The sequence below is a fragment of the Bos indicus genome, chromosome 9 (genome assembly GCF_029378745.1).
Source record: "Bos indicus isolate NIAB-ARS_2022 breed Sahiwal x Tharparkar chromosome 9, NIAB-ARS_B.indTharparkar_mat_pri_1.0, whole genome shotgun sequence".
NCBI classification, from domain to species: domain Eukaryota; kingdom Metazoa; phylum Chordata; class Mammalia; order Artiodactyla; family Bovidae; genus Bos; species Bos indicus.
Genome location: NC_091768.1, coordinates 63,067,779 through 63,095,166, shown reverse-complemented (window position 1 = coordinate 63,095,166; position 27,388 = coordinate 63,067,779). Strand labels below are relative to the sequence as shown.

Below are 27,388 nucleotides of genomic sequence, written 5' to 3'. Positions count from 1 at the left end.
TAGGATATAAATCTGTGGAAGGCAAAGTTTTTTATCTGTTTTTTACACCATGTCCCCAACAAGTGGAAGAGTAACTGACATAGAATAGGTGCTCAGTGAATATCTGTTGAATTAATATATTAGGACAAGTTTAGTGAGGACTAGGAGAAAATACAAGAACTGGCGCTGGCCATTCAGTGACCATACTTTGTCTTAGAAAGAGAACTAGCAGGTATTGAAAGCAAATGGATTCGATCCAGATTTGGATTAACACTAAAACACTCTATTGAAATCTGTCCAAATTCTTTCCACAATCTTAGGTTTTTACATAGTTCTGAAATCTTTTAAAATAGAACAACAGGCATAAGCCCAGAACCATGACAATTTTGTTTCAATAGAGAATTAAGAGGAAGCTGGCTTATGAAATATCTTTAAAATGAATTATTCATGCTGGGAAGTCAACAAATTACTTACTGATTTAATTGTAATACTTAACTGTGTTATCAGACCAAGAGATTGAAATGATCTTGAAAAATTCAGGAGAGACAAGAGAACATGGCAAGTAAGGAACTGCACCCAGTGGAGTCACATAAAGACCCTAAATGCTACGTCATCATCATTAATATATAATGTGCTCTCTGGTGGTTCAGAAGGTAAAGAATCTGCCTGCAGTACAAGAAACCCAGGTTCAGTTCCTGGATTGGGAAGATCTGAAGAAGGGAATGGCTACCCATTCCAGTATTCTTGCCTAGAGAATTCCATGGCCAGAGGAGCCTGGCAGGTTATAATCCATGGGGTCACAAAGAGTCGTACATGACCGAGCAACTAAGCACAGAACATAATCATTATAGCTAGCACCTAAAGAGTATTTCTTTCTGTGCCAAGTACTATCTGTGTGCTTTCACATGTTAACTCACTTCCCACTCACAACAACGACAAGGTTCCAAATAGGAACCAAGGCATCTGCTTTCCTAAAGTTATTAAGAATTGACAAATTCAGTTTCAACCTGATGTAAAAACTACAATTTTTGTCCCTCTCCCCTGAGTTGAAGATAGTCAGGGAATGACTGCTCTCACTTTTCCACCCAGTGTCCTGCAGTACAGTTGAAACAGACAGAACTGAGGTCTGGCTACAACAGGCTTGTGTGTCCTGGGGTCTTTTTTACTAACAGAACCTAAATATGTAAACTTCAGACTTTCCTCAGTTCCACCCACCTCTAGAAAGTTTTTTCAGTGGTCAGAAAATTGTTACTGAAAATGATGCTGTTCTCTCCTGGGGAGTCAAGCAGATATCCTCTGTGCCTCCACGGGAAACTGCAGGGAGGAAAGTGAGTGTCCCAGGCTATCCTACCCCCAACATCTCCAACAGCCAAATGAGGAAAACTGAGGATCAAGTAGGCTTAGAAGCTTCCTCCACATCAAAGAAAGGCAAATAGCAAAGACAGATCTTGAGTCCTAGCACTCTGATGACTGTCCCCATCATGTAGGGGTCCCCAACCTCAGGGATCTAATGCCTGATGATCTGAGCTGGAGCTGATGTAATAATAATAGAAATAAAGTGTACAATTAATGTAATGCACTTGAATCATCCTAATAAATTCCCCCTCCCCTGGTCCATGGAAACATTGTCTTCTGCAAAACCAAGCCCTGGTGCCAAAAAGGTTGAGGAGCGTTGCTCTACTGAACACTGGAAACCTTCCACTCAGATAAGTTTGGTGAGACCTGAAAGGCAAAACTCTTGAACACTCTTCTAGAAACGCTCTCATGCCTTAACCAGATTCTCCTTTTCCCACAACTTTTTGCCACATGATCTGAAAACATATCATTCAAACCACTTCTTTCTGAGCCAAGTGAAGAGATGGAGTGAACAGCAAAAAAGAAAAAGGAAAAGATCTAACTGTGCTTCATCTTACATCAGCACATTTAAAAGTTGACCCCATTTTGACCTTGCTACACTTCCAATACTCAATAAGTACTCACTATATTGAATAATACAGTAAAGATCTTCGGTTTAGAGAGTTATCAATTGTGCCAAAAGCACTAATATTTTGCTTTGGCAAACGTCAGAGTCAGGAGCAGATGCCTCATTATTCTCTTACGTGTATTTTCATCAGTCTTCATTCAACAGGTATCCAAATATGAAAGCACCTGTTAGCTTACTTACCAGTAAGTACATACACGTAATTAATATGAGCTAGTTCATGCAGTATTTACCTTATTGCCTATTAACAGACTTAAACTGCAGAGTCCGAATAAATTTGACTACCTGTTCCCACTAAGAAAAGGTCTTATCAGTCTAATGCCATTAAGGAAGGTCTTTCCTGTAATTTATTTTGTGGGTTTCTTAATAACCAGTTTGAATGATTCACTGTGTTTCTAAAGTTCTTTTTAAGAACTCCACGATGATAATTTAGAGTTTAATACCTAATCTTTCATTCAGCCTTTGATCTCTTAAACTATTCTTCTGCCAATAAGCTCTCCAGTCACAATTATAATGAGAGATTCTATAACTTATTAGAGTAGACTTTGAGATGTGGAGTGGAAAGGGAATTAAAAATGTCCTTTCTTCTTCCCAAGAAGTTCTGCCAATTTTGGACACTGTTATCATGTCTGTGGCAGCCGAATGCCTTTTGTTTATGCTGTAATGCTTCCTAATCAAGTAAAAAATTAAAAAGGTTAAGTAACTTCAAGACCTCATAAAATCATGAGAAAAATCATTTCAGTTTTGAATAAGCCAGTAATTACTTCAGATAATGACATCCAGCTCATATGTCTTCCACTTCCTGTGGACAGATTTTCCTTGGTGTCCTTTGAAATCTTACTTTTTTTTATTTGATCATCTGTTGTTAAGGTTATTGTTCAGAGACCTGATTTAAGTATGTAATATTTGGGTTTAAGATCAACAGAAGTTGTTTCCACTAACCCTTCTAGAACCAGAGCATCCTTTCTGCTCACCCACCTTAATTTTGGTTTTCAGTGAGTTTGTTTAGTTTTACTGTTGTATCCACTATTGCAGTCATATAGTTCTAAATCATTTCACTGCCCATGACAATATAACCAGTGTAGTAAAAGCTTAGAAATCATCAAAGAAATGCATTTCAGTAGTATGAAAAATGTTTCTAATGAAATTTTTCTCTGTTTCTGATTGAATAAATCTACTCATCCCACCAAGTAATTAACTTTCAAAAATAACCAATAATAAAACTTTTAAAAAGTCAGAGATCATACCTTGAATTGTAACAAAAATATAGTTATTTAAATATATATACTTCTAGAGTCATTTAACTTTTACTTAATGAATGTTTTTCCTGATCAATCTCCCTGATTAACTTCAACTTTATATTGGCCTGTGCTCATTTTTTTTTTTGGAAAGACTATAAAAAATTTTTCCAAATTGGGCTTATTAACATAGTCCATCCTTCTTATTGCTGTAAGAAATTCCAATTTGATCCATTTCCTGGGGGTAGTTGAATCTTGGTTGCTGCAACCTTTGCTTCAGTGGCTTTAGTTGTTAAGGTAAAGCCTCACTTCCCTAATACATCCTATGTCTGAAAGTGAAAGTCACTCAGTTGTGTCCAACTCTTTGCAACCCCATGGACTTCTCCAGCCCAGAATACTGGAGTGGGTTGCCTTTCCCTTCTCCAGAGGATCTTCCCAATTCAGGGATCAAACCCAGGTCTCCCACAATGCAGGCAGATTCTTTACCAGATGAGCCACAAGGGAAGCCCGAGAATACTGGAGTGGGTTGCCTTTCCCTTCTCCAGTGGATCTTCCCAACCCAGGAATCAAACCAGAGTCTCCTGCATTGCAGGCAGATTCTTTACCAACTGAGCTATCAGGGAAGCCCCAGGCAAATGTCTTTAAGACTCAAAGGCTACATCTTTAGACTTAAGAAACAAAAGCAGAGGTGGTTTCAGTGTGTGTGTGTGTGTGTGTGTGTGTGTGTGTGTGTTAGTTGCTCAGTCATATCCAACTCTTTGCGGCCCCATGGCTTGTAGCCCACCAGGCTCCTCTGTCCATGGGATTCTCTAGGCAAGAATACTGGAGTTATTTGCCATACCCTTCTCAAGGGATCTTTCCGACCCAGGGATTGAACACACATCTCTTGTGTCTCCTGCAGTGGCAGGTGGATTCTTTACCACTGTCACCACTACGGGAGAAGCCCAGTTTCAGTATACACGTGTGTAAAATATAAAACTGTCTTCCAAGGTAAAGGGTCTATAATTCTGCTCTCACCGGGAAATCCAGGGCTCTGAGATGTTTTTCACAAAATAGATAAATGAATTTGATCAATCCACAGTCTCTCAACCAGTCTTTCTTCAAACTGAACCACAGTGCCCTGAGTTTCAGTGTTTAGAGCAATTATATGGCCTTCACAAGGAGTTCACCCATGACTTGAACTTTAATACTGTGCCCTTAACCGATGGCAAGAGTGAGCCACCAACAAGAAAAGACAGGGACACTAGTTTTAGGTACTTAATTACATGCCTTTACAGGTTAGGGTGACCCCAAGTATAGCATATAATCCCTGACATGTCAGTGGCTTGACGCAGCAGAAATTGAGTTCATTCTCAGATAATGGTCCAACTCAGGAACCCCTGATTGAGTGGTAGCCCTCCTTCATGTGATGATTTTAGACAGCCTCTTGTGTCTTTTGGTCCTGCCATTCAAGGCCTCATAATCTTCTATACCCAATGACAAAAGAAAGCATGAGAAACACCCCTGCTTCTTTAAAGTGTGGCCCAGAAAGTAATACACATCACTTTTGCCCACATTTCAGTGATGAGAAATTATCACAAAATCAAACCCAGGAGCAGGGGTAGGGGGAGGGTTGAAAATATAGTCTTTGATTAGATGGCAACTTGCCAGTGATAAACCTAAACTAAAGAACAAGAAACACAAGTTTGATGTGTAGCTGATCACTACCACCACAAGCATCACTGAACAATTGACTAACACCTGTTTTGTTCTGGATACTACATTAATATCCTGGGTCGAAAAGACCCCCTCGAGGAGGGCATGGCAACCCACTCCAGTATTCTTGCCTGGAGAATTCCATGGAGAGAGGAGCCTGGAGGGCTACAGTCCATACGCTTGCAGAGTCAGACATGACTGAAGTGATTTAGCCCAAATGCACCACATTAATAATCAACATATGTGTAGTGACAATAATTAACTACAGTAATTAACTACAGTTTATTCACTCAGTCATTCAACAAATTCTTACTGAACTTCTTTTTTAGAAGGATGAATTAGGAGGTTGGGATGAACATACACACCCTGCTGCTGCTGCTGCTGCTGCTGCTGCTGCTGCTAAGTCGCTTCAGTCGTGTCCGACTCTGTGCGACCCCATAGACGGCAGCCCACCAGGCTCCCTCGTCCCTGGGATTCTCCAGGCAAGGACACTGGAGTGGGTTGCCATTTCCTTCTCCAATGCATGAAAGTGAAAAGTGAAAGGGAAGTTGCTCAGTCGTGTCCGACTCTTAGCAACCCATGGACTGCAGCCCACCAGGCTCCTCCATCCATGGGATTTTCCAGGCAAGAGTACTGGAGTGGGGTGCCATCACCTTCTCCGCATACACACCCTACTATACATAAAATAGATAATCAACAAGGACCTACTGATTAGCACAGGGAACTCTACTCAGTAGTCTGTAATAACCTATATGGGGAATGAATATGAAAAATAACTGATATATGTATAACTATCGCTTTGCTGTACACCTGAAACTAACACATAACTATGAATCAACTATACTCCAACATAAAATAAAAATAAAATAAATAAAAAGGGAAAAGATGAATTTCTACTGTGTGCTACTTGCTAGGCTGTGAACCAGGGAAATAGGGCAGTGTTCCCAATCCTGTGTAGGAGATAGGGGTGAGCAGTTCTAGAATATCCCCAAAGGAAATCAAGTACATTTTTAGGGTTTCATTGCAGAAACATGAGAAAAGAGACTTCTCCATTTCCTTTTTCTCTAAAAAAAAGCTTTTGAGATAATTTCATCAAGAGGCTCATCAGAAAGTTCTTCGCTTTCTGCCATAAGGGTAGTGTCATCTGCATATCTGAGGTTATTGATATTTCTCCCAGCAATCTTGATTCCAGCTTGGGCTTCATCCAGCCTGGCATTTCATATAATGTACTCTGCATATAAGTTAAATAAGCAGGGTGACAATATGCAGCTTTGACACACTCCTTTCCCAATTTGGAACCAGTCTGTTGTTCCATGTCCAGTTCTAACTGTTGCTTCCTGACCTGCATACAGATTTCTCAGGAGGCAGGTCAGGTGGTCTGGTAGTCCCATCTGTTGAAGAATTTTCCTCAGTTTGTTGTGATCCTCTCAGTCAAAGACTTTGGCATAGTCAATGTAGCAGAAGTAGATGTTTTTTCTGCAACTCTCAATTTTTTGATGGTCCAACAGATGTTGGGAATTTGATCTCTGGTTCATCTGCCTTTTCTAAATCCAGCTTGAACATCTGGAAGTTCACAGTTCACATACTATTGAAGCCTGGCTTGGAGAATTTTGAGCATTACTTTACTAGCGTGTGAGATGAGTGCTATTGTGCAGTAGTTTGAACATTCTTTGGCATTGCCTTTCTTTGAGATTGGAATGAAAACTGACCTTTTCCAGTCCTGTGGCCACTGCTGAGTTTTACAAATTTGCTGGCATGTTGAGTGCAGCACTTTCATAGCATCAGCTTTTAGGATTTGAAATAGCTCAACTGGAATCCCATCACCTTCACTAGGTCTGATAATGCCTAAGCCCTCTAAAATATCAACTTGGTCTTGAATATTTAAATAATTCACTTTAGAAAAGACCTCACAAATGGGATAGGATTTGGGTCCTTGGAAAAAGAATAGGGTTCAAATGAGGAAAGTAGACGAACAAGGCAAGGTGTTTCAGGCCAAAGGAACTTGAGTAGTGCTGGTCAGGAGATGGGCTTTAAGGGGGCGCCATTATGGCTGGGAATGATCAATTAACATGAGGGCAGGAAAGGTTGTCGTAGTCTAGGCTCACTCAGGCTATGATTTAGAGAAATCGGGTCTATTTTTCCTGGTGAACTGTGAGCACCTGAAGGCAAGAACCATAGTCAGCCTTTAACTCCAGTAGTATCCATCCGGTTCTAGGTGTTTGCCCAGCTTGGGAGAATTAAATACAATTGAATATGTGCATCCACTTGTATATGGTATAGATGACATAACTATACATATCTATGGTATACATATACCGGGAGACTTTTTAATCATCTTGACTTTGAAAACCATGTATTGTCAGATTGAGGACTTCCCTGGTGGTCCAGTGGTTCAGAATCCACCTCCCACACAGGGGACACCGGTTCAATCCCTGGTCCGGGAATATTCTACGTGCCCTGGGGAAACTAAGCCCATGTACCACAACTACTGAAGCCACATGCCTAGAGCCTGTGCTCTGCAACACAATGAAAGCCTGTGCACCACACCTAGAGAATAGCCCCTGCTCACCACAATGAGAGAAAGCTGGTGCACCACAACTACTGAAGTCCTTGGGTCTAGAGCCCATGCTCTGCAACAAAAGAAGCCACCACAGTGAAAGCCTGTGTATTGCAACCAGAGAATAGCCCCTGCTTTCTGCAACTAGAGAAAGCCGATGAGCAGCAGCAAAAGACCCAGCATGGCCAAAAATAAATATATACATAATTTTTTAAGTAATAAATGAAATTTAAAAAACATATATTGTTGGATCAAGATGGGAAGGTGAGTGCTCTTATGTGTCTAGGATTGGAATGCTCCTTACTTGTATCACAAATTATATTTACTGGAATATTTTCTTTGTACATTTCACCTTCTGCCATCACTTCTTTCTTTGTGCAGTAAATATTAGATCTGTTTTGTCACTTAATCTTCATCCCAGAAAACTACCATTATCTATTCTATTCATCCTAAGCATCTGAAGTATTGGGAAAACTGTTAGTTAAAAATTCATGGTGACATTCTTCACATGCTGTAGAAGAAATTCTGGTCATGATTATTATTTCTAACATCTAGAGGGCTATTATTCATTATTTATGCAGTTGTAGAAGGGGGGAAAGTTTGATCACTACCTTGCTGTATTTCTTGTAAACAATTTTTTTAAAGTAGCATAGAGGGTCACATTTCTATCACTGTTCTCATAAAAACTGGAATTCATGAACATGGCAGTTAGAAGAGATTATTTTTCTCTAGGTGGAACTGGGATCGAAATTAGATTGACTCAAAATGATAGTCCTCAAGATATTTGCTGCCATTTGGAAGGACAATGACTATTTTTTTAATTCTAGGGGGGGAAAATCTTAGCTTTTCAGATAGCAATCTGGACTAGTTACTAGTGACTGATTACTAATCAGTCATAATCTTCTTTTGCTGAGTCTAGATACAACCTCTGGATCTTCAGCCCAACACTCCCACAGCCAGGACCTATGAGTTGGAGTTTATATGAGGTGAAGCTACTTGCTTTTCCTATTAACTCTGAAGTACATCACCTATAACAGTTTAAAAATAAAATATATAATCCTATAATATTTGCAGGGATATCCTGCCCTTTTAAATTCTAATTAGTGCTACTAATCCCTATAAACAATTTCTACACTGCCGGAAAATAGTGAAATCTAATTAACTGTGTTCTAGAAGGGACTGTGGCAGATAATAGCTTAGCAACTAAGAGGGTTCATCAGGGGTAAAAAGAAACACACAAAGTTCCCTTGGCCCCTTAATAACCATAATATTGATGAAGGAATAAAGAAAGGAGGCAAAAATGGACAAATGTTATCAGTTTGGGAGTCAGACAGTATAACTATAGGAAAATCAAAACATTTCCTTTTTGAGGCAAGTTAGTCAAGTACAAAGTAAACAAACAAATATATGACCAAAAAAAGGTAAATATATAGGATACATGCTCTCTAGCCCCTCCCCACACCCACAGCAAATATCACTTCCCGTTCACAGCATTATCACACTGAGCCAGGATGCAGCCTTAAAATGCAACCACTGGTACATGAGATGAGGCTTAGTTGTCCCCCCCAGTCTTGTCTCTGTTGCCAACTCCAGATTTTATTTGGATTTGACCATTTTTTCCATTAATATCCTCTTTCCATTTCAACCCAGGACATCATATTGTATTTAGTTGTCACATTTCCCATCTCCTCTCGCCTGTGATGCTTTCTCACCATTTTCTTCTTTTTCATGACCTTGATGTTCTTGAGGAGTTCTGACTAGGTATACTGCAGAATAACCCCAATTTTGTTGCTTTTATTTCTTTATTTATTTGGCTGTTCCAGGTCTTAGTGGCAGCATAAGAGATCTTTGATCTTCGTTGTGGCATGTGGGCTGTAGTTCCCTGACCAGGGATTGAACCTGGGCCCCATGCATTGGGAGTATGGCGTTCCAGCCACCGGACCACCAGGGAAGTACCCTTCCACCACAACCTTGTTGTCTGATGCTTTTCTCATAATTAAAGTGGGGTTATGGGTTTGGGGAAAGAATACAATGAGGAAGTGCCCTTCTCATGACAACATATCAGAGCATATCATATTTACATAATAACACTGGGAATAAACCTTCATCACTTGGTTAAGGTAGTGCTTGCCAGGATTATTCTCTGCAAAGTAATATTTTTCCCTTTCTCTACTCTATTTTTAGAAATGAGTCATTAAGTATAGTCTACCCTCAAGGGTGGGGAATTAAGCTCCACTTCCTGGAGGGGGAAAATATGTATATATATTATTTGGAATTCTTCTTTAAAGAAGATTTGTCTCTTCTCCACTATGTATTCACTTATTCAACAATTTATATGTGTATATACCCATAAGTCATTCCTAAGGGGACAGTAGCCTTTCATTTGGGGGGAATTACTTTGATGCAGATGTAGAGAACGACCTGTGGACACAAGGTGGGAAGGGGAGGATGGGACAAACTGGGAGAGTAGCACTGACATATATATACTAGAAGGCAATGGCACCCCACTCCAGACTCTTGCCTGGAAAATCCCATGGACAGAGGAGCCTGGTAGGCTGCAGTCCATGCGGTCGCTAAGAGTTGGACAGGACTGAGCAGCTTCACTTTCACTTTTCACTTTCATGCATTGGAGAAGGAAATGGCAACCCACTCCAGTGTTCTTGCCTGGAGAATCCCAGAGACAGGGGAGCCTAATGGGCTGCCGTCTATGGGGTCGCACAGAGTCGGACATGACTGAAGCAACTTAGAAGCAGCAGCAGCATTCGTGAAATAGACAGCTAGTGGGAAGTTGCTGCATAGCACAGGGAGCTCAGCTCGGTGCTCTGTGATGACCTACAGGGGTGGAAAGGGGGATGAGAGGGAAGGGATGTATGTATATATAAGCAGATTCACTTTGTTATACAGCAGAAACTAATACAACATTGTAAAGCAATTATACTTCAATTTTTAATTAGATAAAAATAAATAAATATATATATGTAATAAAAATACTCCAATTTTTTAAAAAATGCTATTGATGCTTATATATGTTATTTATTTATATCAGTATGGACTCTTGAATGTTTTTCTTCTCTTGTTTATAATCCAATACTACGCTATTTGTTTTACTGCTCAAATTGTCCCAGCTCTTGCAGTCATTCTCATTAGGAGCTCTTTCAGTTAATGGCTCTTGAATCATCTCTTTTATCAGACTATTTTCCCTTGTCCTCTATGGACTGGATACATCTCTTTGAAAGATGATAGGGAAAAACAATCTGTCTTATGAAGTATAGATAAGGTTTTAGTTAATAGACAGTTTATATTGTAGGCAAATAAAGCCTTTTAATATGAAGGGTACCTGTAGAAGTGTTATTTGCTTTTCAGCTGAGAATAAAAATGAACTTTATGAAGTGCCTGTCATTTAAGCTAGCTGGTGCTTGAGGTTGTATTGGCATACTTTTTTTGAAGTGACATGACTTTTTTTGACCCAGCTTAATGACACAACTGAAGTACTCAATTCATCAGAGATGATCTGGGCTCCTTCCTGTTCTGTGCACATATTTTTATTTTAAATCTTCTGCAGCACAATTGCCTTTGTACCAGACTCAAGGAAATGAGCATTTAAGCTGCCCCACCGAGCTAAGGTTTCCTACTGAGCTTCTACCTTGAGAAGTATTGCTGTCTCAGACCACTTGGCTCCACTCCAGCTGCCCCCAAGGGCATGTTTATAAGAGGGACACTGGTAGGTACCCATGTTGGGTTTTTGTTTTTTTTTTTTTTTTTTGCTCAACCTATTGGATTGGCCAAAAGTTCATTCTAGTTTTTCTGTAAGATAGTATGGGAAAAAACTCAAGCTTTTTGGCCAACCCAATTCTTTAGGTTGAGAAACAAGAAATAGTATGTTGCCTAGGTCCTGTGAATGCACCTCAGATCTATCAATGGTTGGTTGTATGGCCCTGAAAAGATGCTCCATGCCTTTGGGTCTCAGTTTCCCTACCCCATCTGTGGGGCTTCCCTCATGGCTCAGATGGTAAAGAATCTGCCTGCAAAGCATGAGACCCTGGGTTTGATCCCTGGGTCTGGAAGATCCCCTGAAGAAAGGAATGGCTACTCACTCCCATATTCTTATCTGGAAAATCCCATGGACAGAGGAGCCTGGCAGGCTACAGTCCATGGGGTCGCAAAGAGTTGGACATGATTGGGCGACTAACACTTCCACATCCACTTCCCTGTCTCTGTAATTAGTCCTTAGTTATTTCTGAGCATCTATTAGGTCTAACACCCTAGAGTTTTATGCTACAATTTTATGGTGGCCGAAAGAAGGCTATGTGCATATATTTATGTTTCAGTTCCAAGAGAAGTAGCCTCTAGTCTGAGGGAAATTATGTTTAAAAATGTATTATTGATGCCCAATAAAAATGCCAAGAATTCTTGACATTTACATGACACTATTACTTTTCAAATTTACTTTCACATTTTCTGGTCTCAATTTTCTATTTTTAACTTTGAACATATACTTTTTCTGCCACACATACACATTTATCCCTCGCTTTGACTCTCAGGTTGATACTTAGCCATATCTTTAACTGACTGATTTTCTCCCACTAGGTCACTTGCTGTGGGTGGTGTATGGTTTCTCACTTTGATGAAAGTCTTGGGATTGCCTTTGTTCCAGACTATCATCCCAAGAATGGTTGTATAGAAAATAGCCTTGGATGATAGAGATTGGAAAAGGAAAGCATGTTTAGTCTAGTATGCCTCCTTTCGGAGTAGGGGGCAGGATGCTTACTGCCCATTATAAAAGATCTGGGCTCCCTAGTTCAGTATGCAACTTATAATACACTCACTAAGTGTGCATCACTCTTGAGCTTGGGAAATGGGTGCAAAAAATGCTAATACAAATAGGCTTATTATATAGTGATTTTTTTAATTGAACAAGAAAACTGGAAAAGAATACTGTCTCTGCAAATGACATGATTGTTTCTTAGAAAAAAATCATAAGAATCTATAAAATAGCTGCAAAATTTATGAGTATTTAGCAAGATAACAGATTTAAAATTAACATCCAAAAATTCATTGTGTTTCTCTATATAAGCAATAAAAATGGAAATTGAATTACAAATACTATTTACAAAAACATATTAAAATACATAGAGATCAAGTTAAATATGTGCAAACCTCTATACTGAAAATTACAACTAATACGAAAGAAATTAAATATCAAAATAAATGGAGAATGCTATTTTCTTCACAGACTGGAGGACATACAATGTTGATAAATTTAAATTCTCCTTAATTTAGTCTATAATTTCTATACAATCACAACTAAAATTCCAGCAGGGTTTTTTAGAAATTTACAATTTGATTCTAAAATTTGTGTGGAAAATCATAGAACCTAGAATAGTCCAAACTATCTTGAAAAAAAGAAAAAAGTTGGCCTCATACCACCTGATCTGAAGATTTCTATAAATCTAAAGTAGTATAGATACTGTTATATTGGCACAAATGTAGATCAGTGGACCAGAAGAGAGAATCTTAAACAGACTGACACATACAGAGTCAACTGTGTTTTTGGACAAAGGCACCAAAGCATTTCAAAGGGCAAAGGAAGTCTGTACCACAAAAAGGGCTGAAATAACTAAACATCCCATATTTTAGGGGAAAAAATAATTCCCCTTTCTTTTTTCCAGTTTCTGGAAAAATATTTATCTTAGAATTAACAAAACATGCATGTAAAAGCATTAACATTAAACCTTCAATGTCCCAACTACCAAAATAGTCACTCTCAAGCCAGGTTGCACTTCAAAACCACCTTAGAACACCTGCCTAGGCCCTGTCCAAATATTCAGAAATTCCAGGGACTGGGAAGAAGGCGCCCAGGCATGGTATTTAGGAAATGCTCTCCAAACAATCCTATAATTGGGAACTGCTTTAAGGCATACAAGCCTATTATGCTGCAATTAGAAAAGAAAAATTAAGATGTAAAGGTGTTTCTATAACTTTATTTGACAATCAGCAGTTAGTTCTCCTTCACATTAACTGTCTGGAGACTTGAAAGCGGTGACAGGTACACAGGTCACCAGCATTTAGAGTTTGTTTGGTTAATCTTTATTATGTTTCCTGGACAACCGCACATAGATAGAAGTGTGTGTGTGTGTGTATGTGTGTGTGTGTGTGTTCAGTTGCTCAATCCTGTCCAACTCTTTGTGACCCCATGGACTGTAGCCCTCCAGGCTCCTCTGTCCATGGGATTTCCCAGGCAAGAATACTGGAATGGGTTGCCATGCCCTCCTCCAGGGGATCTTCCCGACCCAGGGATAGAACCCACCTCTGTTGCATCTCCTGCATTAGCAGGCGGATTCTTTATCACTGCGCCACCTGGGAAGCACATGGATCCAGCATTGGACATTCCTTTTTCCTTTGGTCCAGACAGCTTTGCTGATCCTGGTGTCAGTGTATACATCTGGGGTTCCCTCTTGGCAAATTTCAGGATTTCTCTGAATGCCCTGAAGGGTACAGTTCTTGGAACCCATTCCATGGATGTGCTTGTGAATGTTGATAGTGTATTCTCTGGTCACCACCTCGTTGATGGTGGACCAGCCCTTCTTCTCAGCACCCTTCTTTGCAGGAGTCACTTCTGCCGGACTGGGGTGCAGGATTATGGGAGAAGGGACACAGTATCCTAACCCACCCCTTGATAGGAATAGAAGTTCTTACCATGTGTGCTAAGAGATTCTACCTGGAGAAATAAATATATTGCTAGGAGCTCTTGGTTTATGGAGCTATGTCAGGTTTCTTCCCCCTTTTAGAACTGGGACAAATATATTAGGGGTATTTTTCCTTCTGTTGTCTTTGCCACAGTGCCGAGCCTCTACCTTCCAGACTTGTATGCATGTCTAAGTCCAGTGGTAGGTCTGTTTGAGACATACCCAGACCTTTAAGCAGCTTCACTTTCATTTTTACCTTCTCAATGGTGGCTTGGACTTTAAGAAGCCATGTCCCATGCATGCCCTTCTTTATCAGGCACTATAAGGGTTGGCACATTGTGCCAGGTGGGAAGTAAAAGTCCTCCAGAACCCCCAAGTCCCCAGGCAGACTTGAATGCCTCTCATGTTCTTAGGGATCGGCTAGGTTTGTACATTATCAGTCAAAGTTTCTGGAACAATATACATTTTACCCAAATAAATGGCTTCCAAAAATTTTATGGCAGTGCCTGGGTCTTGAATTTTCTGTGAGTTCATTGATCTATTCTCTTCTCAGATGTTCCAGAGAAGTCTACAGAGTGTCCTGCAGCAAGGCAAATCCTCATATATTATTAACATTATATCATCAATGTGCTGCTCCATACTCAGCTGCTTCAGTCATGAATGGAATGGAATGGGCCCATTTTATTGATGTGGGGAGAAGACCCAATTTGAAACATCAAAGGGAACTTCCTGACTATAACTGTTTGCCCCCTGCCACCATCAGTGGTGCCAAGGTGGTGCCAGAAAACTTTTGAGGGTGCCCATGTACACTAAAATACAGTTGGCTCCAGTATCAACTAGAACTGTCTCCTTTAGTTCATTTTGGGGGGACCGGTGAACAGTGAGCAGAACAGGAAGCCTCCAGTGGCCCTGATCTGGATATGATCTTGCCTGCATGCTATACCTGGGGAGTGAGGCACCATTCCAAATAGGACTGTATCCCTGAGGCCTCTACTGGAGCTGGCAGGGCACCAGGGCTGGTTGGGGCAGGTGGGGCAGGTCTGAACTGCTGTTCAGGTTTTAAGGCTTTCCATAGGCCAGCCAGTGGAGCATTGGGTTGCTGGTCTATCCTTTTAGATGGGGTCCTGGCAGCAAGGAGGTAAAACCACGTTTACAGGTTACTTTTACTAGGTAACTTTCACAGCCAGCTAAGTAAGATAGCCTTTCGGCTTTCTGACCTTCTTCTCTGTCTCCAGACTTTATTTTTTAAATAATTTTATTTATTTGTTTATTTGTTTGTTTTTGGCTCTGCTGGGTCAGGCTTTTCTCTAGTTGCTGGAAGTGGGGGCTGCTTACTAGCTGCAGTGTGCGGGCTTCTCTTGTTGCGAACCACGGGCTCTCAGACGCACAGGCTTCAGAAGCTGAGACACATGGGCTGCTCCTAGGCTCACGAGCACAGGCTCAGTAGCTACAGTGTGCTATAGCTATAGCCCAGGTTTAGTTGTTCCGTGGCAGGTGGAATCTTCTCAGATCAGGGATGGAATCCATGTCTCCTACATTAGCAGGCAGATTCTTTACTATGAAGCCACCAGGGAAGCCCTGTCTCGGGGCTTTCTTGCAGCCCAAACCTGTATCTGGAATTTGTCAGTTTCCTCCAATCAATGAGTTGCCCAACATCATGAATTGTCTTATTTTATGACCAGGTTTAGCATGGATATCAGTATCTCATATCAGGTGCTAGGGGCGGACTGGGGTATTTTGGCTTTCATTCCTGCAGTGAATGTGACCCATTCGGGACTCAAAGACAGGGATGTAGGTGGCCTGTTTTACCAAACTCCCTAATAATTTACTTACCTACTGCCTAGATCCACATGCCCAAGGAGAACCCTTTCAATGGGCCAGGTCTCCCTGCAGGATAGAATAATCCAACCTGTAAGGGAGTAAGTACCCTGAACCCCTAGGTGCTATGCAGGCACTGCTGGGGGCAGGGGGGTGGTGTGTGATCACGTTGCTCATTTTCTCCGCTTCCTGGCTGTTCAGAGAACCACCATCACTCCCTGGATCTCACAGCCATACCAACCAGGTGGGGATATTTTCCCTGGCCTTTTGTTGGAACTTGGCAGCTTTATCAGTAAGCTCAGCAGGAGTACATTCTCTCGCTGTGTTTCCTGAATCGGGGGCTGACCCACTCTCTGGTGGTGGTGTTTTCTTTTTTCATTTGGGGTCAAATAGCACAGAGCATTTCATCCATTTAATTGTCAACCATAACATCCTCTTCTTCATTTGAATCTCTTTCCCAGGGATTCCACGTCCTAGCAGCCCAATCAGGCTTTGTTCCGCCACTTAGACCTTAATCCTCAACAGCTTGTGGCCTTCTAGCTTTGCAAACTAGTGCACCAAGGTCTCTAACTTCTTACCCTGCTCTCCCACCTTGTCTGTCAGCCCACAAGCTGGAAGAGCCACGGACATCCTTCTCCAACCTCAGCTCTTCTTACAACTTCTAACTCAAGTTCCCACCTGCCCGCACTAGAGACTAGCCCACTGCCAGCCCTTCAGTTCCCTTCTTTGCTGCAGTGCACCACGTACAGTTCCCCAAACAAGCTCACTAAGCCAGGGTTCCAGGGTGTGCACAGACACACACAGAGGACCATGAGCATTTAATACATAGGTCACCCTTCCCCCACATAAAGGTCAATAGCCAACTCAGGACTTCTCCCACGGACATCTCTTTCCCAAAACCCACTTCTCCAATCTCCTAATTTTTTTGGTTTTCAAATTCAGAAATTTCCAGAGTGAAATCTGAAATTGGCCCTCAAATGTAGAAAGCAAAGAGAGACCAAAGAAAGAGGCAGACCACTCCAGATGGGTAGGTGGGAGGCTAACTGAGCAAGGGAACCTGTATCTGAGGCTAGTCTTAAGCAGCCACCAGATGAATACATCTTTGCATCCATCTGCCAGAATCTTTAAAGTTTATGTAGAGGCCTTAACTGGATGCAGCCACATATACTGTCCAGATGATCTCAATAATACTTTAATTTCTCAAGGCAGCATCCTTGAAAACGGCTCCCACCATGGGAACTGTGAGCAGAACATATGTTCTAAAGACCGGAGAGGGGTGGAGGAGCCTCCCTTTGCTCTGTTCCAGCTCATGGGTCAGCTGGCAGTCATGCCCTCTGGGTGACCTCCCCTAAGATGAACATAAAACCTAAAACTATTAAGCTTCTAAAAGAAGATACAGAAAAGTATCCTGGTGACTTTGAGATTATAAAAAAAAAAAATCTTCTTAGAAGCTCTAATCACAAAGAAAACATGGATCACTTACCCTTTCTCAAAATTAAAGCTTTCTGCTTTATCGAAAGCCTTCAGACAAAGGCAAGGAATTCCCTGGTGGTCCAGTGGTTAGGAGTCTGTGGTTCCTAACCTGCAGGGGACACAGGTTTGATCCCTGGTCAGGGAACTTAAGATCCCACATGCCAAGTGGTGTGGCCAAAAAAAAAAAAAAAAAAAATCTTTTTTTTAAATACAAAGGCAAACCACAGAGTGGAAGAAAATGTTCACAAAACGTTGTTCTGACAGAAGACTTGTGTCTAGAGTATGTAAACATCTCCTGAAAATATGTCCTGTTTTGTTTGAATTTTTACAATGATAATATTGTCCTGTTATTATGATATAGTAACCTCATAATGACCACATTTCATGTCCCAATCACAATTTCAGTCAACAAATAAGAAAATGGGAATGAAGAACCCCACACTCTAGTATCTGTTCTACATCTACCTCTGCTCCCACTAAAAGTCACATTGAGAAACACACTGCTAGTCACCCTTTCTTTCCCTTGACAGGCAAAGAACAGTCTTTATGAAGACTGAGGAAGTGGATTTAACAAATAGGGAGATAAAATTACTAATATGAGGGCAAGCTGCCACTCCTGCAATAATGAAAAGAAGAAATTGGCACACATTTTTAAAACAGCTCAGAAAAACTTGGGCAAAATGAAAACAAAGAAGAGATTAAAGAATACAGTAAGTCCCCAACATGAAATGAGTTCTGTTCTGAGAGTATGTTCATAAGTCCAATTTGTCCATAAGTCAAACAGACTTAACCTAGGTACCCAACTAACACAATTGGCTACATGGTACTATATAAAGTAATAGCTTTATAATACTTGTCACAAAAATATTACATAAAAAACCAACACAAAAAATAAAACATTAAACATTTTTAATAAACATTAAACATTTTTAATCTTACAGTACAGTAACTTACAGATATGTGAACTAACTTACATGACTGGATATGTGAACACATGTTCTCATCTTTGAAAGTTCACAACTTGAAGGTTTGTATGTAGGTGACTTTACTGTATTTATGGTAAATTATTAATAGTTATGAAAACCAATAGGATAGTAGATAAGATGGTGAAATTAAAAAATATTTAAGTATGCTCATAACCTCATCTGGTGCCTGGTGCTCTGACCATCACTGGGATAATATAAACCAGAGGCTCTGAGGTATCTTGGTAAATGGGAATGGGAGCATCATGCACTGAGCCAGTTGGTATAGACTAATTCTTTTCTATTGGTAATTCTAATGAAAAATAATTTATTAATAGATATGGATTTATACTGCACTGGTATTTTCAATGCCATGATTAGAGCAGAAACAAAGTTACAAAACCACCCACAAGATGTTCCTGCATCAACTCCTGATATGTCTGTTTTTAGTTATGATTATTGCAGTCAATTTTCCATTCCAGAAGACTAATACAAGTTTGGTATGTTGCTATCAGTATTTGCATTGGTTCTGCAAAATGTGTTTTGGGTTAAGGGTTACTATGGCCCCTCCTCCCCTACTAGGTGTGAAGCTAAAGCTACTTAATAGATTTTCAGACGCTATTTAACCAGCTCTGTTCTAATTAGAAATCGTACTACCTCCTATGGATTCAGTGCTCAGTTGCTCAGTTGTGTCCGACTCTTCGCAACCCCATAGACGATAGCCCACCAGGCTGCTCTGTCCGATGCCGGGAGCCGGTGAGGCATTCTGCTCGTGACAAAGGTCATGAGGAAGGAGGCTCGGCATACGCAAAGGCGGGATCGAGCCTCAGGAGTCCGCCCGGATATTCTCGAGCATTTTCCCCCAAAAAACCAGAGTCTGCCTACTTTATTGCTTTGTGCTCTCACCTCTGACTTTACTGGGGGCTGTCCCCTACCACCATCTCGCTCTCTCTCTGTCAAAGAGTTAACTTACAGCTCCAATTAATAAAGTTCCTGGGCAATTAGGAGTGTTTAAATCCAAACCCCTCAGATGGCTCTCTAACTCGACTGACAAGTTTACCCGGACTCCTGCAGCTATGCATACGATTGTTTACAGTCTCCTAGCCTCCAGAGGCACGGGAAGCTTAAGATATTCAAATAGCTTAGAGCCTCTCAGAGAGTTAAAAACTGTCAGAATAAACTAGTAAAGGATTTCATTGATGAGTCAATGCTTGTTGCCAAGTTTTCACATCCCCTGAATTGTATCCTTGAATGTGTATTAATTAATAGTTGGTATATAGTAAAAAATAAGTAGTGGCCTTGGTGTTAGTAACTTTAGACCCTTAAGGTAATAAATTCTTTCCTTTGTTGTAAACCCATTACACATCCGCCCTATAGGAATGCAATTTTATCTTTGGAAGATGGTGCCAAACCTTAAAATAATTACTCTTAGAGAAAATAAGTCTTTGTTGATAAGTCCTTGTCAAGAGTCATAAAATGTTAGTAGGCCTTCTAGCCAGAAGATGATGTAAATCACCTAAACCATTTGTATACGATAAATTTGCAGGAAAGAAACCTTGGTTTTTGATAAGAATCAAAGACTGCTGACTTTGCATCCCCTATTATCCTCTATGTGTAACTTAGGGTATAAAAGCCCCTGTTAAAAATAAAGCTACGGGCCTTGTTCACCAACGCTTGGTCTCCCCATGTCATTCTTCCCTTTAACTTCCAGCTGAGTCTCCATCTGGAGCGCAGAACCCACCACGCTTACTAATTATGCCTGGGCTTCTAAGACCCACTCGAGAAGGTGTCTAGGGTGAGGCACCTTCCGCTATTCGAGAGGGCGCCTGCGGCCTACGTAAGTGGTGCAAACTTCTTGTCTTGAAGTTTTATTGGTCTCCCGCGTAAACCAAGCTACTCAGCTTCTTTTCTCCACTGAATTTTCCTACTGAGCTATCCTCATTCTATTGTTCTCTATATCTCTAATTAGCATATACATAGTCGCCTAGGCCGTCTCTCCTTCGAATACCCTGGATCAGCTGGGGCTGGTCCCCAGCAGTCCATGGGATTTTCCAGGCAAGAATACTGGAGTGGGTTGCCATTTCCTTCTCCAGGATGGAGTTGGTAGTGATTCTAAAACAGGTGCTATTTTTCTTAAGAAGGTAAAGGAAGCCAAGACAATTGAGGCTGGATCATTTCCTGAGTAAGGCTCTAGCCTCTTCACCACCCCCAATGTAATCTCTTAAATTGCTACTTACCCGTGTCCCCAGGCCCCCTGACTCTCGACCTCCTCCATGACTGCTTTCCTGCTTCCTCTTTTACATTCCACTCAGTCCACAAACACTCCCTGTCCCAGTATAAAAGTTATTGAGTGTAGCAGTAAAGGAAACTATAAACAGCCCAGTTTAAAAAAAACACCTCTCATCTTAAAGAGAGAGCAACCCTGACTCCACATTTCCCTCCACAGTCACCACCTTAATTTTCTGCTCCCCTTTTCAGTAAAACTCTGGAAAACATTGCTTTTATTGGATGTCTCAATTTCCTCTCCTCCCATTTCCTCTTGAAACTGCTGCATTCTGCCTTTCATCTCCATCTCTGCACCTGAACGCCTCTTGTCAAGGCCATGGATGTCACCCAGATTGCCCAGCCAGTATTTAGGTCACACTCTCTTACTTAATACATTTTCTTTACATGGTCGTGGCATAGAATTCTCTCTCCTTGTTCTCCTCCACCTTGGGAGCTTTTCTTGTGCTCTAATGAAGAATTTATTTGCAGGGCAGCAATGGAGAAACAGACATAGAGAATAGGCTTATGTTCATGGGGAGAGGGGAGGAGAGGGTGAGATGTTTGGAAAGAATAACATGGAAACTTAATTACCATATGTAAAATAGCCAATGGGAATGCTGTATGGCTCAGGAAACTCAAACAGGGCTCTGTATCAATCTAGAGACTGGGATGGGGAGTGAGATGGGAGGGAGGTTCAAAAGAGAGGGGAGATATATATATATAGAAGTATATATATATATATATATATATATGTATATATATATGGCTGGTTCATGTTGAGGTTTGACAGAAAACAACAAAATTTTGTAAAGCAATTATCCTTCAGTTAAAAATTAAATCGATTTTTTTTTAAAAAAGAGCTAACAATGCAGTCCCTGAAAACTATGTTTTTACTCACTTAACTAGAAATTAAATTTAATTTAAAATTAAAAAGAAATGAGGTATAGATCTTACCCTCCAGAAATGTATAGTTTGCTGGGGGGAGTGGGGGTTGAAAAATAAATAGTTACAAAATAAGGAATAAATGGTGTTGCCAGAGAAATGACAGTTGGGACTTATGGAAACTCAGATAAATAGAGCATCTCTTAAAAGTTTGATGAAGCTGAATTAGTTTTGACTTTTTTATTGCACACTTGCAAAATTAATGCATTTCCTAATTGCCTCTGTAATCAGATTGAAATTTCTAAAGTTTTCTATTGCTTGTTCATGCTCCCAATCTTATAATTGGAATGGAAAAGCCTTTTTCTTGGTCTATCTCACAAACCTCAAGAACCCAAGAAACACATATCTAAGGATAAATATTTGAAGAAAAAAAAACAATTTTATTTCATTTTATTTAAGAGGAAGGGGTCAAAATGTAGAGATTAACACATGGGACACTGGGAGAAATGTAGAGAGGTTTCCCTAAGCAGCTAGTAGATGGTTCCTCTGGGATCTGAACCCAGGTCTGTCTAGTTCCAGAGCCCATACTCTTTCAGTATTATAGCCTGGTCTCAAATATAAATTCATATTTAAACATTATACAAAGAGGGTAAGGTACCCGTGGGTAAGAAAACATTTGATTTACAAAAACCAGGGAGTTGTTGATGGCACAAGTGCCCTGGAAGAACTAGAGAAACACAAGACATTTAAAAGTGAGCACATCCATGGACTTCCCTGGTGGTCCAGAGGTTAAGACCCCACACTCCCACTGCAGGGGACGTGGGTTTGATCCCTGGTCAGGGAAACTAAGATCCCACATGCCAAAGGAAGATACAGACTATCTTAGGAATAATTGCCCCATTTGATTGTTAGTGAAATTATCATTTCCTTTTATTTTCTGTATCTAAAATATAAATGATGCTCATTTCCTCTCTTCTTGGTTTTTGTGCTATATGCAGGAGAAGGTAAATTTAGAGCTAAATCTTATCCAAGCCGGAGATTTAGATTCCTGTTCTCTGCCTTTCAACTCCCACTTCATCCAAAGACCTTCACCATCACTCTTTACCGGCTCTTGCCCTCGTCCTCTGCTAAAATCATTATGTCTGTTGGGTCTAATCCACATCAATCTTCAACCCTTCTTAAAACTGCTGAAACACTGGTTTTTCTTGGACCTAATGTCATAGAGTCACATCAGAGGATTTGATTTTTGTTCTAACCAGTAGTCATCAGTTGTGAATATTCCTATGCAGATTTTGATTGACTTGTTGTCATGAGTACAAATTTATATTTAACTTCACAGCTATGTATTCAATAAATGTCTCTATCTTATTTACTGCCCAGCTTAATGACAGCTATCCAGTAGACAGATGACAGATAGAGAGACAAAGAGATAAATAGGGAACACAAATGTTAACCAAAAGTAAACACATCTTTTTAAATATAGACATCTCTGGGCTTGGTGATAATGCTGTTTCACAGCTGATTTACTGTATTACTCTGAGAATAATTAGCCATAAACATCAAAGGAATGTTATATGGTTTTTTCTCTCTTTTCTCCAAAGAAACGCACAGTGGGATATGTAAGATGTCAGAAATAATTAGACAAAATTGCACAATCCCATTGTGATACTAAAATATCTCTGGAGTTGAATATTTGCTGTGAAACCTTAAAATCTGGTTTGAAAGATGCTTATTATAAACAGTATATTTTTTCTTTAAAGGTAATGGTCCCAGAATTTTTAAAGCATGGTATTATGTGACTATATGGTTCCAAGTGTGAAAACATGTATAAAGATAAATGAGAAAGTCATCTGGGTGGCAAGATAGACTTAAAATTCTGTAATGTCGCCCTCAAAAAGAGTTTGGGAACTTAAAAAAGTAGCATTTGAATAATAATATAGGGATGAAGTTTATTGGTGAACATAACAGAAAAGAAACTGACTCACAGATATAGAGAACTAGTGGTTACCAGTGGGGAGAAGGAAGAAAGGAGGGGCAATATAGAGGATTAACAGATACCAAACAAACTACTATTATATAAGATAAGCTACAAGGATAGGGACTTCCCTGGCAGACCAGGGTAAGACTTCGCCTTCCAATGTAGGGGATGAGGGTTTAATCCCTGGTCAAGGAGGTAAGATCCCACATGATTTGTGGCCAAAAAACCAAAACATACAACAGAAGCAATGTTGTAACAAATTCAATAGTTTTTAAATGGTCCATTTTTTTTTAAATCCTTTTTGAAAAAAAGCTATAGGGGGCTTCCCGGTGGCTCAGCAGTAAAGAATCCACCTACCAGTGCAGGAGACATTGGTTCAATCCCTGGTCCAGGAAGATCCTGCATGCCACAGAGCAACTAAGCCCATGACCACAACTACTGAGCCTGTGCTGTAGAGCCCAGGAGCCACAACTACAGATGCCTGCACACCTAGACCCCGTGCTCTGCAACACAAGAAGCCACAGCAATGCAAAGCCCATGCCCTACAACTAGAAAGTAGCCCCTGGTTGCCAAAACTAGGGAAAAAGTCTATGCAGCAATGAAGACCCAGGACAGCCAAAAATAAATAAATAAATAAATAAATAAAATTTTTAAAATGCTGCATGGATATATTGTACAGCACAGAGACTACAGCTAATACTTTTTAATAACTGTACATAGAGTATAACCTTTAAAAATTGTGAATCACCATATTGTACATTTATAACATATTATATATTAACTATACTTCCATTTTTTAAAAAGAGGGAGTTTACATTCAGAGAAGAAAAAATATATATCAAAAACATGTAAAGATTTTATGAATACTGAAATACTGTCATTTGTCTTCCAGGTGAAAGAACATGGCTTTTTCATTCAGACTATAGCATACAGTACTGTGGTTTTTCTATTTACCCACACAAAATGGAACCCAAGAGACGAGACAGCTGAGGAAATTACAGAGTCTTTACCAATGAAAGACATTCAAGTCTGCATAGTTTTCAGCTGAAACAAATAACCACCAGCTTCTCCACAGCATAGATTAGAACAGGGGAAAATGAACATCACTAACTGTACCCCGGAAGCCAGTGTGGCTGTGAGACCCAAGACCATTACGGAGAAGATGCTCATTTCTATGACTCTGGTGATCATCACCACCCTGACCATGCTGCTAAACTCCGCCGTGATCATGGCCATCTGCACCACCAAGAAGCTCCACCAGCCTGCCAACTACCTTATCTGTTCTCTAGCCGTGACGGATCTCCTGGTGGCTGTGCTTGTCATGCCCTTGAGCATCATGTACATTGTCATGGACAGCTGGAAGCTGGGGTACTTCATCTGCGAGGTGTGGCTGAGTGTGGATATGACCTGCTGCACCTGCTCCATCCTTCATCTCTGTGTGATCGCCCTGGACAGGTACTGGGCCATCACCAATGCTATCGAGTACGCCAGGAAGAGGACTGCCAAGAGGGCCGGGCTGATGATCCTCACGGTCTGGACCATCTCCATCTTCATCTCCATGCCCCCTCTGTTCTGGAGGAGCCACCGCAGACTCAGCCCGCCCCCCAGTCAGTGCACCATCCGGCACGACCACGTCATCTACACCATCTACTCCACACTTGGGGCATTCTACATTCCCTTGACTTTGATACTGATTCTCTATTATCGGATTTACCATGCAGCCAAGAGCCTTTACCAGAAAAGAGGTTCAAGCCGGCATTTAAGCAACAGAAGCACAGATAGCCAAAATTCGTTCGCCAGTTGCAAACTGACACAGACGTTCTGTGTGTCTGACTTCTCCACCTCAGACCCTACCACAGAGTTTGAGAAGATCCACACCTCCATTAGGATTCCTCCCTTTGACAATGACCTAGATTACCCAGGAGAACGCCAACAAATCTCCAGCACCAGGGAGCGCAAGGCAGCACGAATCCTGGGTCTGATTTTGGGTGCGTTCATCTTATCCTGGCTGCCATTCTTCATCAAAGAGTTGATCGTAGGTCTGAGCACCTATGCTGTGTCCTCCGAAGTGGCTGATTTTTTGACCTGGCTTGGTTATGTGAATTCTCTGATCAACCCTCTGCTCTACACAAGTTTCAATGAAGACTTTAAACTGGCTTTTAAAAAGCTTATTCGGTGCCGAGAACACACTTAGATTGTAAAAACTCAGAAGGCTTGACTTTTAGCAGCCTCGTGAGTGCACAGGGGTAAGGGATATAGCTTATAAATTCTTGAACATAGTTGGTTCAGGAGAGTTTGTGAGTACATGTGGTCTTGTTTTGTCTTTTTTTTCTTTTCCTGTTTTGTTATTTCATGTGCTGTTTTCTACCTCTGGTCTTATTTGTGGTACATAATTTCAAATAAACACTATCAAACAAAAACAGAAATTTCATAGCAGTAATAATAGGCTGAAATAGTACATACTTTTTATTTCTTTAGCCATTTCAGTTAACCCAGCAATTAAAGAATGCCAAAATAAATCTTCATTTGCAGAATTCTTTATTACTTATGTATCAAATACACGATGACCTGCCTTGGTGTGTGGCATTAATTCTGAGGTTATGGATCCAAACGCTTAAAAATTCCATTGGGTATTGCATGATAACATAAAGGATTTTTTTTTAAGTTGTGCGGTGTCATCTACTGCTTGCAGATCTGACCTGAAGTCATTCCTTATGACTACATGGCCTGCACCTTTCTGGCAGTATAGCTGCCTCTTAGTGCTCTTAGTTCACGATTAAATAAGCATCTTCATTCTCTAAAAAGAACCTAGAATGAATGTGCTAATACTTTCCTAGGCCTTTGACTATGAATGTGAAACATAAGCAAATAATATTATGAAACAATTATCAAAACTGGTCGCTTTGTTGTTGACACATCGGGCCTCCTCTAGTTCTCAGAAGCATCACAGCAAAACTTCGGATACACTCTCCCATTCTAGCAGGATTAAAGTGGGAGCACATGCCAAACTGGAGAACTTTTAAAGCAACATTAAGCTACTGTACCCATTAAGGGATGTATTGATCATATGAGGGAATACATTACCTGAAGAACTTTGTTGGAGAAAGTTACTCATTAAATTATCAGTTGTGCATGTGGAAAAAAGATTAAACACTGAAAATCTATGTTTATGGCAGAAACCACTCAGCAGCAAGTAAGTATAAAATTGTGTCTCCTGGAACCCCAGTGGCTTCCGTGCCAGACTGCTGCGTGGGTCCAGGAGGCTGCAGGCAGGACCCAAGGCCACGCAATGTGTGGCTGACCAGGACCAATGGCTCCAGTCCCTTGGAGGAGCTCACCGCTAAGTCAAGAGTGCTGACAGAAGGGACTGAAAGTGTGTAAATTCTTGCACATTCCTCAGTGACTGCTGTAGAGCTGGGCTCCTCACCTCTCATCCACAACCTCTCCCACTTCTTCACATCCCCCAGATTGCATCTCTTCTTTGTTGAGAAGACATTGGTTTCTCAACCATCTGCACCTCCATGTTTTACTCCTTAATTCCATCCCCTCTCAACTTTTCTATAATCTTGCCCCTTTCTCTCAGTCTCTCCCTCTCCCTTTCAATCTCCTTCCCATCACCGCTTCCTCTCCCCCCTCTTCTTTACTCTCAGCCATCAATTTGCTCGAGTCTTTTTTTGCACTAGGACGGAGTCCTCCACCTGTAGTACCTCCTTATGCTCCTTCATCTCTCTCCTCGTTCTCCCACCTGAGTCTCCAGTTATCCACCCATTTGTTCTGCCTCCAGTTCTCACCTGCCACTGCCTATTCTCTCTTTTGCCATCTGGGTATGCCTGTCCCAATTCCCCCAAAACTGATCTCCCAAAGGTTACTGGGG

At 40.8% G+C, this 27,388-nt stretch overlaps 1 protein-coding gene across 1 annotated transcript in view; it reads left to right on the top strand.

Moving 5' to 3' along the window:
- The window catches only part of HTR1E (5-hydroxytryptamine receptor 1E), a 92,885-nt gene extending 66,837 nt beyond the window's left edge, over nucleotides 1–26,048 (top strand). The window contains exon 2 of the mRNA XM_019966986.2: nucleotides 24,407–26,048. Coding sequence (XP_019822545.1) covers nucleotides 24,611–25,708 — 1,098 coding nt within the window. The 5' untranslated portion in view covers nucleotides 24,407–24,610 and the 3' untranslated portion in view covers nucleotides 25,709–26,048. The remainder of the gene's footprint in view (nucleotides 1–24,406) is intronic.
- Nucleotides 26,049–27,388: the final 1,340 nt, after the last annotated feature.